General features: G+C 47.5%; 1 protein-coding gene across 2 annotated transcripts in view; it reads left to right on the top strand.

Annotated features, from left to right (window-relative positions):
• The first annotated feature begins 4,970 nt into the window (after positions 1 to 4,970).
• Positions 4,971 to 18,763, top strand: part of MORN3 (MORN repeat containing 3) — a 21,654-nt gene continuing 7,861 nt past the window's right edge. Inside the window, exons 1-4 of one of the 2 annotated variants that reach the window (XM_041728996.1) lie at positions 4,971 to 5,242; positions 8,403 to 8,576; positions 14,060 to 14,217; positions 15,996 to 16,155. In XM_041728996.1, the coding sequence (XP_041584930.1) occupies positions 8,432 to 8,576; positions 14,060 to 14,217; positions 15,996 to 16,155 (463 nt within the window). In that variant the 5' untranslated portion in view covers positions 4,971 to 5,242; positions 8,403 to 8,431. Of the gene's footprint in view, positions 5,243 to 8,402; positions 8,577 to 14,059; positions 14,218 to 15,995; positions 18,439 to 18,763 lie in introns of those variants that run through there. The other variant, XM_041728995.1, reaches the window with a different exon arrangement.

The raw sequence follows: 18,763 nt of genomic DNA, 5'->3' as shown, positions 1-18,763 counted from the left end.
GCAGATTCCAAACCATAGCTGGGCCACTCATGAGTTTGGGATTGAAATTCAGAAAGAGCCAGTTAATTTCGGAGTGGTTATATAACCAAGGTGATATAAGGAGCAGCCATTTGCCATCATGAGCAGGAGAAAGCTGAACGAAGGAGACACACAAGGAGATGGAGGGACCAAGAGAGAGGAAAAGGATGGCTTTGCTGTTGACAGTTTTCCAACTATCTTGTATCCTTAATAAATTTCCTTTACTAGGTAGTACAAGATGGTGTCTCTACTTGCAACCAAAAGAACCTTGGATGAGGCAAGAATTTACACAGGCAAGTTCTGTGTTCATCAGTTACTCTCTGCTAAGAGAGATACATACACCCAACAAATTAACTATAAATGATACAGTGCGTGTGGAAAAATCCCATTCCAAAAACAAAACAAAACAAAAAACAAACAAAAAGTCCCATTCTGATGGGAATGAAGAGCAAAGCAATGAAGGAGAACCCACTGGTGATCAAAGAAAAGCCCACCAGGGATCCCTGGGTGGCGCAGCGGTTTAGCGCCTGCCTTTGGCCCAGGGTGCGATCCTGGAGACCCGGGATCGAGTCCCACGTCGGGCTCCCGGTGCATGGAGCCTGCTTCTCCCATTGCCTATGTCTCTGCCTCTCTCTCCCTCTGTGACTATCATAAATAAATAAAAATTTAAAAAAATATTAAAAAAAAAACAAAAAAAAAGCCCACCAAAACATTTTCTTCTGAGATTGCTAAGGAGATTTAAAAACAGTAATACTTGGAGCATCTGAGTGGCAAAGTCAGTTAGGAGTCTGACTCTTGGTTTTGGCTCAGATGGTGATCTTGGGGTTGTGAGATCGAGCCCTGCATCAGGCTCTCTGCTCAGCGTGGAATCTCCTTGGGATTCTCTCTCCCTCTGCTCCTCCAACTCATGCTCTCTCTCTCTCAAATAAATAAATAAATCTTTAAAAAAAAAAAAAACAGTAATACTCAATGTGAGCAAAGGGCAAAAGTGGGAGAAAAAACAGACACTCCTATTCTGTGGATGGAATTAATACAATCATTTTGGAGGGGAATTTGATGTTATATATTAAGAACTGAAAGTGCTCAGGGCACCTGGGTGGCTCAGTATTTGAGCATCTGCCTTTGGCTCAGGTCCTGGGATCAAGTTCCACATCGGGTTCCTCAAGGAGAGCCTGCTTCTGCCTCTGCCTAAGTCCTTACCTCTATCTGTGTCTCTCATGAGTAAATAAATAAAATCTTTAAAAAAGAAAGAAAGAAAAAGAACTCAAGGGACACCTGAGTGGCTCAGTGGTTGAGCATCTGCCTTTGGCTCTGGGTGTGATCCTGCAGTCCTGGGATCGAGTCCCATATCAGGCTCCATGCAGGGAGCCTGCTTCTCCCTCTGCCTGTGTCTCTGCCTCTCTCTGTCTCTCTCATGAATAAATAAATAAAATATTTTTTAAAAAAGAAAAGAAAAAGAACTGAAAGTGCTCATATATTTGACCCATAATTCTGCCTCTAGAAATCTGTCCTAAGAAAATAAGCAGCAACATGCTCTCACCTTTATGTGGAAGAACAGTAATCAGATCAACATTTATAATGGAGAACATTGCAATACATTTAATGCCCATCAATAGGAGTTTGGTGAACAAAGTACTATTCAGATGTTAAAATTGTGTTCCTAAATGTGTTTCAACATGGAAAAAATTCTGCCATTCTTTGGGTCAGAGGTGTTTCTTCTGTGGTCACAAGTTGACCCAGTTTTGTAAAAAAGAAAAAAATAATAGTAATATTTAAATGATTTGTTAAGGAAGTGTTCCCAGGAGAAATTGATTAATTTGGATTAATACTTGGGGGAGCTTGGGTAGGGAAGAAGCCAAGTAAATGCAGCCTGATCCCATGGGGAAATCTAAAGCAAAAATCATTTCAACAAATATTTTATGAATCCATTTCCATGGGGTACCCAGAATAGAAAAATTCATAGAGGCAGAAAATAGAATAGAGGTTATGAGGGGCTGGAGAGGAGGGAGTGGGGAGTTCCCATGTAATGGCCTAGAATTTTAGTTTGGGATGATGAAAAAGTTCTAGAAACAGATAGATGGCTGGTCGATAGGGGGTGGTTGCCCAATATTGTGAATGTACTAATGCCACTGAACTTAGAAATGGTTAAATGGTAACTTTTATGTCATGTATGTATTACCACAATAAACACAAAATCATACACACACAAAAAGAAAAAAAAAATTACACCTACTTTTGTTCAGCCTTGAAGCCAGGGGTCTTCCCACTCCTGTATCCTTATCTACAGGCTACCCTGGATGGGGCATCGATCCCTGGGTATTTCCAGTTCTCTGCCCAGCGAAGTGGGCAGGTCGAGGACAGTCCTCAGAAGAGCCAGAGCTGGAAGAAGGTGACCATGTAGACCTTAGGGGCTGTGCACACACACCTAGTAAGAGAGCTCTGAAAGGCTCAGAGTACTGTCTCACCAGTACTGTCTGTCAGGTCATCTGCATCAGGTCAGCTGGTCAGCAGATTACCTATTTTCAGTATTATTGGTCACCTGACTGTAATACTGTATTAATCCATCAGAGTCTAGGTGGAAAACCAAACTCCATGCCAGGTAGTTGGACAAAGGGAATTTAAGGGGAGGGAATTTGTTCCAAAGTTGTTCAATGCAGTAAAAGAGTACTATGGACAAAGAAGACAGTCCCAATACGAGCAGTGGAGGAAAGCCACTACTGTCCCTAAGATGGAAGGGACAAAGGGAGGAGGTGGTGACAGAGCCCAGGCACTGGACCTGTGTGGACAGGAGATGGAACCAGATGCACTCTCTGCCACCGAGACACCACCTGAGGCAGAGAGAAAAGGGAAGAAATACCCCAACTTCTCCCTCCCTCCTGTTCACCACACAGTCTCCTGCAAGTGTCTACTGTTTGGCTGAAGGCAGCCAGATGTGAACTGACTAGAGGCATAAGAAAGATGAAGCTGCCAGGATGTAGCTCTCTGCTAAACAGAGGACAAAACAGTCAATGACCAGCACATCTACCATTCTTTTCTTCAATAAATACATACTAAGTACATGCTATGTGCCAGGACTGCACTAGGTATTGGGGGTAAAGCCTAGAATAAATAGCCCAGAGAGAGAGCACAGTTTGGGGCAAGATAGAAGTACTTCTGTACAGCAGGAGGAAGCTTCCACCCCAAGAAGTCTGCCTTCTAGCCCATACTGTACCTTTGTGCAAATCAGAAAAACGTGTCCCTTCAGGAGGACACAGCCCCTTGGGCATATAGCTTGGCAAGCAACCAGGGCAAGCTGTGTAGTCCTGGGCAGGATACTATTTCCACAAACAGCCCTAGAGATTCTTCTTTGTCTCTATCTAGCAGGAATTCTTAACCTGAAGACTCCTGAGCAAGAGTCTCTAAAAGTACGTCATTCAATTATTCATTTGACAAATACTTGTTGAGCAACTACTAGGTGCCAGGCATTTCATCTGGGTCCAAGGGAGACAGCAGTGAAAAAACACAAGAATTTCTCTGACTTCAAATATGGCTACATGCCAATAATTGTCAAATCTAGGCAGAGGTTATAACAGGTATTCATTGTACTATTATCATGCTTTCTGTGTGTTTGAAATTTTTCAATTGAAAGTTAGAAGAAAAGGGGCACCTGGGTGGTTCAGTGGTTAAATGCCTACCTTTGGCTCGAGTCATGTTCCTGGGGTCCTGGGATTGAGCCCCATGTTGGGCTTCCTGCTCAGCAGCAGGGAGAATGCTTCTCTCTTCCTTCTGTGCTCTCTATATATCTCAAATAAGTAAAATATTTTAAAATTTCTTTTAAAAAAGATTATATATAGGGACACTTGGGTGGCTCAGCGGTTGGGCATCTGCCTTTGGCTCAGGGTGTGATCCTGGAGTCCCAGGATTGAGTCCCATGTGGGGCTCCCTGCATGGAGCCTGCTTCTCTTTGCCTGTGTCTCTGCCTCTCTCCTGTGTCTCTCATGAATAAATAAAATCTTTAAAAAAAGATTATATATATTATATATACAGATATATAATATGTGTGTGTGTGTGTGTGTGTGTGTGTGTGTAGCAGTGCTATACCACATGAAACAGGAATAAGGCTGGGAAAACAGGAAACAGGAAAATGGGTTGTAAAGTGTATATGGAGATTGGAGTTTTAAACAGGGTGGTCCAGAGGCTCCTGGCTGGCTCAACTGGTAAAGCATGTGACTCCTGATAGCAGTGTCCAGTTCAGGCCCCACCGTTGGGTGTAGAGATTACTTAAAAGTGGTGGGAGGGAAAGGTGGTCCAGAAACTCCTTACTGAGATGACGTTTGAACAAAACCTTGAAGAGGAAGGGATGATCTAGACTGCTATCTGTAGGAAGAGATGAAGATGTCCTGCCAGAAGGCCCAGAAAAGACAAAGGCCCTGAGGCAGGAACGTGCCCAGCATTTTCCAGGAACAGTGAGGAAGCAGATGGTGGCTGGAGCAGACTGAGACTGGTTGCCACAAGTAGGGGACAGGGTCCCAGAGGAACAGGGAGGGGGAGGGTGGCCCGATGAAGGGGAACTTTGAAGGCCACCGCAGGGACTGTAGCTTTTACTCAGAGTGACCAGGGCAGCCGGTGTAAGGATGTGACTCTTGAAGAGCGAGGAAAGACCTAGGCTGACTTGTGTCTATGTAAAACACACGCATCCCCAAGGGTGGCGGGTCTGCGCCGCCTCTCTGATTCTTAAGGGTGTCCAGTACACCCCCCACAAGACTAAGGACTGGTGTGATGCTGGTTTGCCTCTCAGATTTTACCGCTTTGTCTTGAAACATGGCAGAAAAGCCTTTAATCCTGCCCTGTCCGCTAGGGCGCTGTACTGGCTCCGGAGAGCCCCAGATGGGGGCGCAGTAGCCTCCTCGGCACACAGGGCCACGCTCCGCGGATACCGGCCCTTCGGGCTCGCCCGGCCCCCTGCCGGCCCCCGGGCCGATGTGCCCCGCCGCACTGGAGCTCCACCAGCCCTACGACGCCTCCCCGCCTCCGCCGATCAGCGCCCCGCCGGCCGCAAGCGCGCGCTCTCCGCGGGAAGGGGCGGGGCTTCGCCTGGGCCCCGCGTTGCCATAGCGACCCCAGCCCGGCCGCGGACGCCGGAGCCCGCGCTGCACTCTGTTACCGAGGTTGGAGGCTGTGACCCCCTCGCTCCGGCCCGAGGGGCTGCAGATCCAGGCCCCGCCCCACAGGTGAGCGGGCGCAGGTGAGCTGGCACAAGCGGTAGTGGTGGGGCTCGGGATCCCCCCAGCCCTCTGGACCTCGCCCCTCCAACTTCCGTTGTGGTTAATTTATTGTTATTTAGAATCAAAACTAATGCCCCCCCCCCCCAAAAAAAAACTTTCTTTTCCCTTCGGTAGCTCACGTATTAAGACTGCAACCTCCTCTTGAGCAGAATCCCTGTTCCCAAGAAAGAGTGGGACAGAGGATTTTATATGACACTGATGGGGCATTAAGTAACACCTAGCGACATCGTAAAAAAAGTTATTAGGTTCTAGGTTCTCACAGTACTGAGTAAACCAAGGAGAAAGTGTCAGTTTGGGGCTAATATGGCATTAACATCCTTCTGAATATTTGCTAATCTCAACTGTAAGCCACGATATCTAGCTAGGACTTAAGGTGGTTTCCTTTTTTTTTTTTTTTTTTAATTTTTATTTATTTATTTATGATAGTCACGCAGAGAGAGAAAGAGGCAGAGACATAGGCAGTGGGAGAAGCAGGCTCCATGCACCAGGAGCCCGACGTGGGATTCGATCCCGGGTCTCCAGGATCGTGCCCTGGGCCAAAGGCAGGCGCCAAACTGCTGCGCCATTAAGGTGGTTTCCTTATAGTATTTTTATTTTAACTGTGCCTTCCCCTTAGGGTATTTGTTACTGGTTTTCAATTTATAGTAAGATAGGTAGTCTCTTTCTCGGATAAATATATTGATTTTTTTAAAAAGTGAATTAATGTAAACATGAAGATTCATCACTGTACAGGTAGTACTAGGAAAAGGGAGAAAAAAAGAAAAATGTTAAGTTTAGGGCCTGAAAGTGTTTCCTCCCTTCCAGCTTTTGTCCCTACTGTTTTCTTTGCCTGGAGAAACTTACACTGTTCCTTTCTTTTTTCTTTTTTCTTTTTTTTTTTTTTAAGATTTTATTTATTTATTCACGAGAAACAGAGAGAGAGAGAAAGAGAGAGAGAGAGAGAGGCAGAGACATACACAGAGGGAGAAGCAGATGGAGCCCATTGTGGGATTTGATCCGGGACTCCAGGATCACTCCCTGGGCCTAAGGCAGGCGCCAAACTGCTGAGCCACCCAGGGATCCCTGCTTACCCTGTTCCTAGGCATGATTGTCAAAATATGGGCCAGCCAGTGTGGTTGGTCAGCCTGGTCAGACTCCTGGAGACCCTGCTATAGTCCAACAGAAGGAACTCCTTGAGGTGCGGGCCCAGTACAAAATGAAAAAGGCAGCCCTCATTCATGAAGTATTAAGAATTTAAAAACAGGGACACCTGGGTGGCTCAGCAGTTGAGCGGTGCCTGCAGCTCAGGGCTACCTTCAGCTCCAAGGTGTGATCCTGGGATCAGGGATCAAGTCCTGTATCTGCCTCTCTGTGTGTCTCTTATGAATAAATAAATATATCTTTTGGGGATCCCTGGGTGGCTCAGTGGTTTAGTGTCTGCCTTTGGCCCGGGGCACAATCCTGGAACCCCGGGATCAAGTCCCACATCAGGCTCCGGGCATGGAGCCTGCTTCTCCCTCTGCCTGTGTCTCTGCCTCTTTCTCTCTCTCTCTGTGTGTGTCTATCATGAATAAATAAATAAAATCTTAAAAAAAAAAAGAATTTAGGGACGCCTGGGTGGCTCAGCGGTTAAGCGTCTGCCTTCGGCTCAGGGCATGATCCTGAAAAAAAAAGAAAAAAAAAAAAAGGACATGATCCTGGAGTCCTGGGATCAAGTCCCACATTGGGCTCCCTGCATGGAACCTGCTCTTCCCTCTGCCTATGTTTCTGCCTCTCTCTCTCTCTGTCTCTCATGAATACATAAAATCCTTTAAAAAATAAAAAATTAAAAAAAAAAAGAATTTAAAAACAGGCATAGCAAAGAAATAAACAAGGCACAGGCCCTTCTAAGGGTGGGCCCTGTTCAACTGTACAAGTTGCACACCCATGATGCTGACCCTGCATGGGTGGATGCCTGGGACACCATGATCTGAAAGTTGCTCAGCCCAGAGGTCATTCTAATAGGTCAGCACCTCTCTTGCTAGTGGTAAAATATTTCACTCCAGCCCCTACTGCTAGCTCTGCTGGTGTGTGTGTGTGTGTGTGTGTGTGTGTGTGTGTAATTCCCCAAACCAATGGAGCAGGATAGATGATGGTATTTGCTGAGGGGAAACAGATCCCCTTGATATGAAGGAGACCATCTTTATCACCTTGCACCAGGCCCATGGAGATAGACAGGTAGACATGACCGTTTGCACTGGAGATCTTAGGGACGTGAGAGCACAGGTCCGGGGGCTCCCAGAATAAGGAGAGACCCTAGACCACCTAAAGTTTCTCTACAACCCCATCAGGCACGGTTAGAAAGAGAGCCCTGGTCTGATGGAAAAATCTAACCATGTAATAAGACAGACAAGTAGAGTATCTGGGCAGAGGTAGAAGGATGATTCTGGTGTGCCTGGGACCCAGTTTTAGCACTAAAGTCCAAGTTCCTAGGAAACCCCACAGTTCCTAGGCAAATCCAGATAGTTGGTCACCCTAGAGGCAGTATCTTTAGTTGGTGGGCTCCCCTGACAGCCTCTAAAGCCAGGCCCTGGACATTTCTAGCACCTTCTAACAGATAAGGCAGGACCAAAGGGGCTCCAGTATTGCATACTGAGTGTGGGGAAGGTGTCCCTGCAGGCTGTGCTGTAGCAACTGTCTGCCAGCCCAGAGTGGCCTGGCTATTCCTCACTTCCACAACTCTCCTGGAATGGATTCCAATGCTCACCACTGGGCCTCCAGGCCAAGCTCTAGCCTTAGGACCAGCATCCACTTTGATTGGTCATGCTGGTTATTAAATATGTAACTATCAACCACTAGTTGGGGGCAACCTCTTCCTGATGCCATCACAAATCCCCCTCCTATACTGGTTTCCCTGGGTTCCCAAGCAATTGTGTCATCAGACACACCTCAGGGAGGCCCTAGAAATGCAAAGGAGGTGACAGGCAAGGGTCAGTCCAGCACGGAAGGGTGCCCCCACGAAGGGCTGCTCATCTGCCTGGGGACTCAGAACACATAGGACTCATGTCATTTGGGTCCAAACAAGTGCCTCCCCAGGAAGCCCCAGGATCCTGGCACTACTATGGGCGCACTGAGCCCCTGATGTCCCTAACCCTTTGCTAGCACCCGCTGGCCCCACAGAAGCAGCCAACATGCCTATCTCCAAGGGCTTGCAAAAGTCGGAGCCCCCATGGAAGGAGTGGGACAAGAAGGCTCAAAAGAATGGACTGAGGCACCAGGTGTACGCTGTCAATGGTGACTGCTATGTGGGTGAGTGGAAGGACAACATGAAACATGGTGAGTGGGGGACTTCCAGGGGCCCCAGGGAGTGGGGGCAATGCAGAGTGGTGGGTGACTAGGGCCAGCCTGGGGCCATGGAAGCAGCTAGCAGAGCTTGCTGGGGATAGGAGATGTGTCCTCAAGGCTCCCCCTAGGGGTGAAGGCTGCAGACCTGGGCCAGCTAGGGGTCTCCACATGCTGGGGCTCTGGAACCAGATTCACCCTAGACGTCAGGTGAGCCAAGACAAAGGATCAGCAGGGGACAAAGTGGTCTTGACATACCAACCAAAACCATGACCAGGGTTCTAGGGACTCCAGCGTGGTCCCTAAGCTCTGTGACCTGGGCTAAACTCGGGGCTGGCTAGCAGGAAGACAAGGTACCTCCCCAAACCAGCTTGCAGTGGGGACTCAAACAACTCTGACATGGGAGTCTGACCAGCAGTGGGTTAATGAGGATGCACACACACACACACACACACACACACAACTAGTTGGGGCTTTAACTGCAACTTTAACAAACAAATGGCATGGGGGTCCTTGTGATATAAACTAAGCCCAAGGGCGACTGGGTGGCTCAGATGGTTAAGTGGCTGCCTTTGGCTCAGGTCCTGATCCCAGGGTCCTAGGATTGAGTCCCACATTGGGCTCCCTGTTCATTGGAGAGTCTGTTTCTCCCTTTACCTCTGCCTCTCCCCTACTGGTTCTCTCTATCGGAAAAAACAAACAAACAAACAAACAGGGATGCCTGGGTGGCTCAGTGGTTGAGCGTCTGCCTTTGGCTCAGGGCCCAGGATTGAGTCCCACATCAGGCTCCCTGTGGGGAACCTGCTTTTCCTTCTGCCTATATCTCTTATGAATAAATTAATAAATCTTTTTAAAATTTACATAATTTTTAAAATTTAAACTAAGCCCTAATAAAAAATGTTGTTTTTTTAAGTTTTATTTATTTAGGGGCACCTAACTGGCTCAGTCAATACAATATACGACTCTTGATCTCAGGATTATAAAATTGAGCCCCACATTGAGTGTAGAGATTACTTAAAATAAATATTTAAATTAATTTATTTATTTCAGAGAGAGAGAGCACAGCAAGAGGTGCAGAGGGAGAGGGAGAGAGAATCTCAGAGCAGACTTGGAGCTGAGCATGGAAGCTGATCTCACAGTCCTGAGATCAATCTAGAGTTGGCCACTTAACTAGCTGAGCCAGCCACGCACCCCTTAAAAATAAAATCTGAAAAAAAGTTTTATTTATTTAAGTAATCTCTACACCCAACATGGAGTTCGAACTCATGATCCTGAGATCAAGAGTCACATACTCTTGCAACTGAGCCAGCCAAAGCCCCAAGAAAAACAAGTTTTTATTCAAAAAAGGTGGTATGGCCTCTCACTCAGGGCTTGCAATTCCAGATTCTATGCTCTTCACCACTTTTCTCTCCTGCCTTCCTGAGTTAAGTACTTTAGAGTCCATAAACCTGGGTCAGAATCTCAGCTCCACCAACCATGATCTTGAGTGATTAATTACCCCCTCTGAGCCTCAGTGTCCCATTCTGTAAAGTGGGGAAATTCCTATTGGTAAAGATAAGAAATTACATCTTCCATGTATGTAACCCAGGGTCTCTGCAGAAAGGTCTATGAGTGTTCTTTGAGGGCTGAGCATGGCAGGGATCACCACTACTCAGAATTTTCTTCATTCAGAAGCACTCGAAAGCTGACTCCAGTGTATGACACAGCACTGACCCTTAGCACTGACTTAAAGGCCAGGCTTTATGCAGCTACTGGGAACTCTGTGTGTGGTTAAAGATGTCCATGTGTGCTTTAGTCCTCATGGGTAGCAGTAGGGTAGACAGGAACTAGGAATTAGGAATTAGGATCCTGAAGTTCTGAGTCTGCCTCCACCACTGAACAGCTGTGTGACTCTGGATCTCGCTGCCCCACCGGTGATATGAACTTGAGGGTTGACAATGGCCATCTGAGCCCTCCTTCAGTGTGAGTCCTGCCTTCCCTAGGACCTTGGAGGGATAGAGCTGATTGGGCTGGGGCTTCAGAAAATGGGCCTGTGGGAGAATCCAGACCCAGCCTCCCCTCTCTTTAAGGCACATGCCTTTGACCTAGCCCATGGGGGTTGCTAGGGTATAAGCATCCTGGAAGTAGTTAAGAGAGTCATCATCATGCAGGACAGGGATTGGGTGCCCACTGGTTCCCTGGACTGCTCATTGATGCACTCTGCTAACCCCTACAGCATTCCTAGTCCATGTCAGGCCCTGTACCAAGCATCTGGCATAATGCCAACCCCCAGGGAGCTCCAGTCTCAGAGAGAACCTACATAATAAGTAATATCCCATTTTACAGATGAGGAGACTGGGGCTCAAAGAGAGGAAATGACTTATTGAGGGTCACATGGCTAAAAGTGGGGGCATCAGCCTATGTGATGAATGACCTGAAGGCAGAAGCCAGCCTCCCAGAAAACAAAGCAAACATGTTGTCTCAGACACTTCATTGACTATGTACACGACATGGTGGAGAACTACAGAGGACTATAAAGCTATGGCCCAGAATGAGAAGAATTAGTCAAGATACCCTGAAAGAGATTCAGAATAAGACCAACCTCCTCAGTGTTATTACTAGCAGAGTGGCAAGCCTTCCTTGATTCTTTGCCGAGGAATGAGATGGAGGTTGAGTGACTGGCTTATGCCTCCTTCTGGACCAGAGGAGCTGGATGGAGACAGGGTTTAAGATTTTAGGCAAGGAGGAGCATGTGGCTAGATGTCACACACACACACACACACACACACACACACACACACACACACACACACCGCTCTCTAAGGAAAGGAACTGTCTCCCAGAGGTTTCTGAGGACTCTGGGAAAAGCCAGAACCTGCTGTTTTCAGAGTGGGTGGTTTATTTATATATAGTCTGCACATAATAAAACAAGGCTATTTTACTTCAAAAAATAAAAAGTAAAAATAAAAGTGGTGACACCAGGATATGAAGGGACCAGAGAAGAGACATGTAAGTGGCCATGAGAACACGGACAGATGATGTTTGAGTTGAGTGCACAAAGATAAGAAGGATTAGCCCGGCAGAAGGGCATGTCTTCCAGATAGTGGAATCAGAATGGAAGCATTGGGGGGGGGGGGGGTATCAAGTCTTGTTCAAGGAACAGACTGAAACACAGTGTGCCCAGAGCAGAGACAGTGAAGGGAGAGTGGGCAGGTCAGAGTGTCTGGCTATACAGAACCTTATAAGAGATGGTAAATTTGGGATCCCTGGGTGGCGCAGTGGTTTAGCGCCTGCCTTTGATCGAATCCCACGTCCGGCTCCCGGTGCATGGGGCCTGCTTCTCCCTCTGCCTATGTCTCTGCCTCTCTCTCTCTCTCACTGTGTGTGCCTATCATAAAAAAAAAAAAAAAAAAAAAAAAAAAAAAGATGGTAAATTTGTCTTTATCCCAGAAGCACGAGGTCTCATTGAACCAACTTGGATCACATGCCCGGCACTGAACCAATCTCAGTGGCCCACGCTGATTGGCTAGACTTGCCAGAGGGAGGAGTCAGACCCACGCAAACCTTGGGGATGGAGACTCAGGAGGGGCTGGTTCCCCCAAACCAGACGAAGTACAAGTAACCGGATAGGGACACCTGGGTGGCTCAGCGGTTGAGCATCTGCCTTTGTCTCAGGGCTTTGGTCCCCTGGTCCCAGGATCCAGCCCTGTATCGGGCTACCCACGAGGAGCCTGCTTCTCCCTCTGCCTGTGTCTCTGCCTCTCTCTTTCTCTGTGACTCTCATGAATAAATAAATAAGTAAATAAAATCTTACAAAAACAAAAACGGATGAGGGCTCTATCTCAAGGGCAAAAATAATTGGTAACATCTTTCGTATTTGCAGGCACTGCTCTAAGTGTTTTTCTTATTTTAATGAAGTTAGTGATCAGAGTAACCGCATGTGATATTTTCATCCCCGTTTTTTTTTTTTTTTTTCATCCCCGTTTTACAGGTGAGGAGCCTGAGGCCCAGGGAGTTAAGTTACTTGCCTGAGATTATTAAAAAGCTCACAGGGGCGATGTTGGATTCTTTTCCTGAGCCACTAAGGACCAAGACATGTATTAGCCCACAAATATTTTATTTGTCCCTTTGTTCAACAAATGTCTTTTTTCATCATGTATTGTTTACTGCAACTTGCCAGGCACTGAATTTGGTGCTGGGAATAGAGCAGTGAATAAAACCGACTGAAGTTTGTGTCCTCGCGGAGTGCACATTCTCGTGGAGAGCTAGACAATAGACGATAATGATAAGTGAATTGTCTGATATGTTAGGAGTTGACAAGTTATATGAAAAGAAGCAGAGGGATGCCTGAGGGGCTCAGCGGTTGAACGCCTGCCTTTGGCTCACGGTGTGATCCCGGGTTCCTGGGTTTGAGTCCCACATCAGGCTCCTTGCATGGAGCCTGCTTCTCCCTCTGCCTGTGTCTCTGCCTCTCTTTCTCTGTGTCTCTCATGAATAAGTAAATAAAATCTGAAAGAAAGAAAGAAAGAAAGAAAGAAAGAAAGAAAGAAAGAAGAAAGAAGAAAGAAAGAGGAAAGAAAGAGAAAGAAAAGCAGAGCAGGGTAAGAGGGTAGGATAGACTTCTAATTTTATTTTATTTTCAAACATTTTTGAAAGAGATTGTATTTATTTATTTGAGAGAGAGAGAGAGCATAAGCAAGAGGAGGGGCAGAGGGAGAAGCAGACTCCCCACTGAGCAGGGAGCTCCATGCAGTGCCTGATGCAGGACTCCATGCTGGGCTCAATCTCAGGACCCTGGGATAATGACCTGAGCCAAGACAGACGCTTAACCAACTGAGCCACCCAGGCACCCCAAGGCTTGTGATTTTATATGGGATGGGCAGGGCAGTCCTCATTGAGCAAAAAGATTTGAACAGAGACTTGTAAGAGGTAGGAAGTGACTAAATATTTGGAGAAGAGCATTCCAGGCCAAAGGACAAGCAGGTACAAAGGCCCTGAGGCCGAGGCATATCTGGTGGGTTCCAGGAACAGTATGAAGGCCATAGTGGTTGGAGGGCAGTCTGGAAGTTGGGGGCAGAAGACACAGATGAGGCTGGAGTGGTAGGACATAGGTTCCCATGTGTGTTTCTGAAGAGAAACTGAAGAAATATGCAGGACATTTTCTAGAAACTCTGGCCTTCTGGTGCAACCTTCAGTATTATTAAGAAATGAAGCTCATTGTTATTAAGAGAAGAAGAAGAGGCAGGTTTCTTCTTGGGGGTTGCTGTTATCAATCTGGCTTCAGGGAAAAGGGCTGAAGAGCTGCTATTTGTAGAAATGGAACAATCTTGGGGTTTTTGCTGGTGCTGGGGGTCTAGAGATGAGGCATAGACCCTGGCCCAGCCCTGGAGAATCACCAAGTCCTCTAGGGGTCCCTGAGGCCAAGGCAGACGTAGCATCTGCCCCTCCAGCCCCATGGCTGTCATGTCTGCAGTGTCCACCCCTCTGTGTGTCATCAGGAAAAGGAACACAGATCTGGAAGAAGAAAGGAGCCATGTATGAGGGAGACTGGAAGTTTGGGAAGCGAGATGGCTATGGCACCCTCAGCTTTTCTGACCGAGAGATGGGAAAGCACAGGAAAGTATACTCCGGCTGGTGGAAAGGCGATAAAAAATCAGTGAGTGTTTCCCATCAAGCCCTGGGGTGTGAGCCAGGCTGAAAGCAGACTCTGTTTGTGTGTGCATGAGGGGAGCAGCCAGAGAGACCTGGGAGAAAGGGGAGGAGGGCTGACAAAAGGAGGAAAAGAGTACTGTGTGCGTGGGAGAAGGAAGGGGTGGGAAATCATCAAGGCTTCTCAGAACAAAACCCAGGAAACAGGAAGCAAAAGGAGAGGGCCCAGGGAGGAGCCCATGTAACCTGCAGCTACAAGAAGCCAGCCAAGCTGTGTGGGGGCCAAGTCTCCTCCCCATCTGCCCCACTCATTTCCTGGCTTTCTTTTCCCTGGGCGTTCCTTTCTGAGAACCCACCTTCTGCTGGACTTGTACAGAAAGGGGGTAGGAAAAGTGGGATCAAGAGAGCAGAGGCCACCCTCTTGGCCACAGGACAAGAGAGGACGGTCCTGGTGGTAGAAGCCAGCCAGAGGCATGTATGTCCTTATCCCCATAAATGCCTGGATCCTTACCATATCCCAGAATGTGGCATATGGTGCTTCAACCAACTCACAAAGTCATCATCATCATCCATCTCATTTTATTGATAAGGAAACAAACTCAGAGGGACACCTGGGTGGCTCAGCGGTTGAGCAGCTGCCTTCCGCTCAGGGCATGATCCCTCTGCCTATGTTTATGCCTCCCTCTGTGTGTCTCTTGTGAATAAATAAATAAATCTTAAAAAAAAAAAGGAAACCAAGCCCAGAGAGGTGAAGTGCCTTGCTTGAGGTCACACACTGTTGGAAGTGGTAGAGCAAAGGATTTCGCGATCTCTGCGCTTAAATCATTTATTGACCAGTGGGGAGAAAGATCCCCAAATAAACAATCCACATACAATATGGTGTTAGGGGGCAGCCCTGGTGGCGCAGCGGTTTAGCCCCGCCTGCAGCCCAGGGTTTGATCCTGGGGACCCTGGATCGAGTCCCACATCGGGCTCCCTGTGTGGAACCTGCTTCTCCCTCTGCCTGTGTCTCTGCCCCCCCGAGCCCCCCGTGTCTCTATGAATAAATAAAATCTTAAAAAAAAAAACAATATGGTGTTAGGATAGACGTTTTCACAGGGAGCCCACAGGAATCGAGAGTTCAGGGCAGGCTTCCTGTAGGAGGTAATACCAAAAGGTACAAAGAGTTAACCAGGGAGGAAAAAAAGGAGAAGGGGAAGTAGCAAAGTAGTCAGAAGTAGCAAAGTGTATGTCAAACAGCAAGGTTGGTGTGCCCACAGGGATGGGAGGGGCAGATGGGGGCCTTAAAAGTTATGCAGAGACTCAGGATTTTGAGGGGTAGGCTTGGGCTGCATCACCCAACTTCCTTAGGTATGATATACAGGGAGTGCATGATTCTCTGTGGTTGGTCGCTAAGTATGGCCTTCATTTTTCGGGGGACAAAAGTCTGTAACTTTGGTCTGATTCCCGGAGGCATCTGGGACTTTTAATAGGATCAAATCAGAGCTGAGGAGAAAAGACAACCGAGACCAGATGAGCAATGTAACAATGCATCTTGCTTCTTCATGGAGGATGCGAGTGGAGGGCAGAAATGATGATGGGCGGAGGGAAGGTGGTAGGAGAGGGGTGTAGGGGAAAGGACAGCCTGGGGAGCTTTTTCAATGTGCGACCATCAGCTTGGGATGTAGGGTCGAGGAAGGAAGCAGGGAAGTAGTCCAAATGTGTGGCTGGGATGCCAGGCAAAATAAGGGTGGCTTTCCTAGTGATGGGGGCGTGCTGTGAACAGGGACACTTTCCTGTTTTCAGGGCTATGGGATTCAGTTTTTTGGACCCAAGGAGTATTACGAGGGTGAGTGGTGTGGCAACCAGCGCAGCGGATGGGGCCGCATGTACTACAGCAACGGTGACCTCTACGAAGGCCAGTGGTTGAATGACAAGCCGCATGGGGAGGGCATGTTGCGCCAGAGTAAGTGTCCAGCCGCGTCCCAGCCAGCCCCGCCCCAACGACCTGCTGGCCACACTCTCAGGGCAGCCCTCCGGTTGGCCACGCCCCTCTGCCCCCCTGCCTCGCCCCAGAAAGCCCCACTCTAGCTTGGTTAAGATGAATGGCCAGACCAGATCCCTGCCTTCGGGGAGTTTATATGCTGAAGGGGGAGCCTAACAATGCACATCAACAATTAAGACATTTTTAAAAATACTTTATTTATTTATTCAGGAGAGACACAGAGAGAGGCAGAAAACATAGGCAGAGGGAGAAGCAAGCTCCCCGTGGGGAGCCTGATGTGGGACTCGATCCCAGGACCCTGGGATTACAACCTGAGCAGAAGGCAGCCGCTCAACCCAGGCGTCCCTAAGACATTTTCTCATGGTCATAATAATCATAGCCTGCATTTACACAGCACTGAGCTCATTTAATCCGCCTTAAAGTTCTGTAAGATGGTACTCTAACCATCCACACTTTGCAAGTGAACTGAGGCAGAGAGGTTAAGTCACTCGCTCAAGGTCAACGTCGTCTGTTGGTTCTGAGGTCAAAAATGCTAAGGAACATCCCTTTAAATTGGGAGGTATATTGGACAATGACAGAGGAGTTGGGGACAGGGGCTGTTTGGACTGATTTAGGGTCAGAGACTATCTCTCTGAAGAGGTGACATTTGGACAGATCTGAAGGAAGAGAAGGAGCCTGATTAGCACTGGGCCAGAGAAAAACATTCCTAGATAGGGACGCCTGGGTGGCTCAGCGGTTGAGTGTCTGCCTTTGGCTCAGGGCGTGATCCTGGAGTCCTGGGATCGAGTCCCGCATCGGGCTCCCTGCATGGATCCTGCTTCTCCCTCTGCCTGTCTCTGCCTCTCTGTGTCTTTCATGAATAAATAAAATCTTAAGAAAAAAAAAAATTCCGAGATGGAGGAAAGAGTAATGAGTAAACTGTCTCAGTGTCAGAACTTAGTCCATTCTCTACGTAGCAACCAGCATGAGCTTTTTAGAGATTGGACCTTGTCGCTGCCCTTTCAACCTTACCATAGCTCCCTCTTACCTCTGGACAGAGTTCAGAGCCCTTACTGTGGTCCACAGGGTCTGCAGGCCTATGGGAGTGCCTCCCACCCCTGTTCCCCTGAGGATCCCTGTTTCAAACTTACTCATTTTCTTTCAGTTCCTCCCACACTTTTCCCTCAGGGTCCTTGAACTGCTGTTCTCTCTTCCTGCAAGAGAAAGAAGATCCTCTGGATCTTTGCACTGTCTCCTCCTCACAGAGGCCTTCCCTGTTCATCCCACTAATACACATTCTCCTCAGCAGCTTCTTCCTTTCCTTTTTAATACTAGATGTGTCATCTTGGGCAAGTTTCCACCTCTCTGGGCCTCAGTGACCTCACCAGTAAAATGGGAATAATAGTAGTACACACATCGTAGGTACTAGGACTGGGGCCTGACACGTAGTATGCTATCTATAAAGCTAGTGTCATTGTCTCTCCGGACTGTGAGTTGCATAAGGACCTGGACTGCATATCTGTTTTGTTCCCTTTTCCTCAGTGCCTGGCACATAGTAGGTGCTTAGTGAAACACAAACCAGAGCCCAGTCTCCTGAAAACTCAAGACTCCAACTGCCAATGAGATCTGGCCAAACTGAGACATCAGGGCAGCTGAGGAGGGTTTAAGCCAGCTACTTCTGGCTTCTCAATCCCCCATGCACTCAGCTCTGTGCCTTTCAATGAGTGCCTACTAGTAATAGCCTGCACTTAGTGAGCACCTGTTGTGGCCACAAATACTGTAAGGGCTCTAAGTGCATCATTTCTAGTGGCCTGGACTCTGGAGCCAGCTTGCCTGGGTTCAAATCCTGGATCAAGTTCTGACTAGTTATGTGACCTTGGCAATTTGCTTAAACTCTCTGTGCTTTGGTTTTCTTATCTGTAAAGTAAGGATAAAAATACAACTTAAGGAGGGTTAGTGAGAAGGTTAAATGAGGTTTGTAAAGTGCTGAGCATGGTGCCTGACACATAATAGTGGGTGCTCAACAATATTATTAGCTCATACTTGTATGTAGCAGGTGTCAGCAAACTACGATCCTTGGACCAAATCCGAATCCAGCTCAACATGTTTTTGTAAGTAAAGTTTTATTGGCACACCAGACTCACTCATTCTTTGACATATTGTCCATGGCTGCTTTCACGCTGCAATGGCAGAGTTGAGTAGCTATGACAGAGACCCTGTGCCCCACAAATACTGTCTGCCCCTTTACAGAAAAAATTTGCTGACCTCTCATCTAGAGTTTATCCATACTCTTCTAAATCCTTTCCGTGTATCGACTTATTTAATCTCTACAACAATTCTATGAGGTAGGTGCTATGTTATCTCCATTTTACAAAGGAGGAAATAAGACAAAATGGTTAAGGGACTTGCCCAAGATCACATGGTTGTGTCTGAGCTAAGAGGTGTTAGCTTTATTAGTATTACTTTTACACTACCACCACCATCAGCGGAGCAGAAGAATGAATTTGTGCTTGAAGGCATGGGCTCCTGGGATGAACAGGCCTTGGCTTCAAATCTTGGCTCAGCCACTTCTTAGCTCTGTGACCTTGAG

The sequence above is a fragment of the Vulpes lagopus genome, chromosome 14 (genome assembly GCF_018345385.1).
Source record: "Vulpes lagopus strain Blue_001 chromosome 14, ASM1834538v1, whole genome shotgun sequence".
NCBI lineage: Eukaryota > Metazoa > Chordata > Mammalia > Carnivora > Canidae > Vulpes > Vulpes lagopus.
Note: the sequence above shows the minus strand (reverse complement) of the source record. Positions and strands in the feature narration are given on the sequence as shown.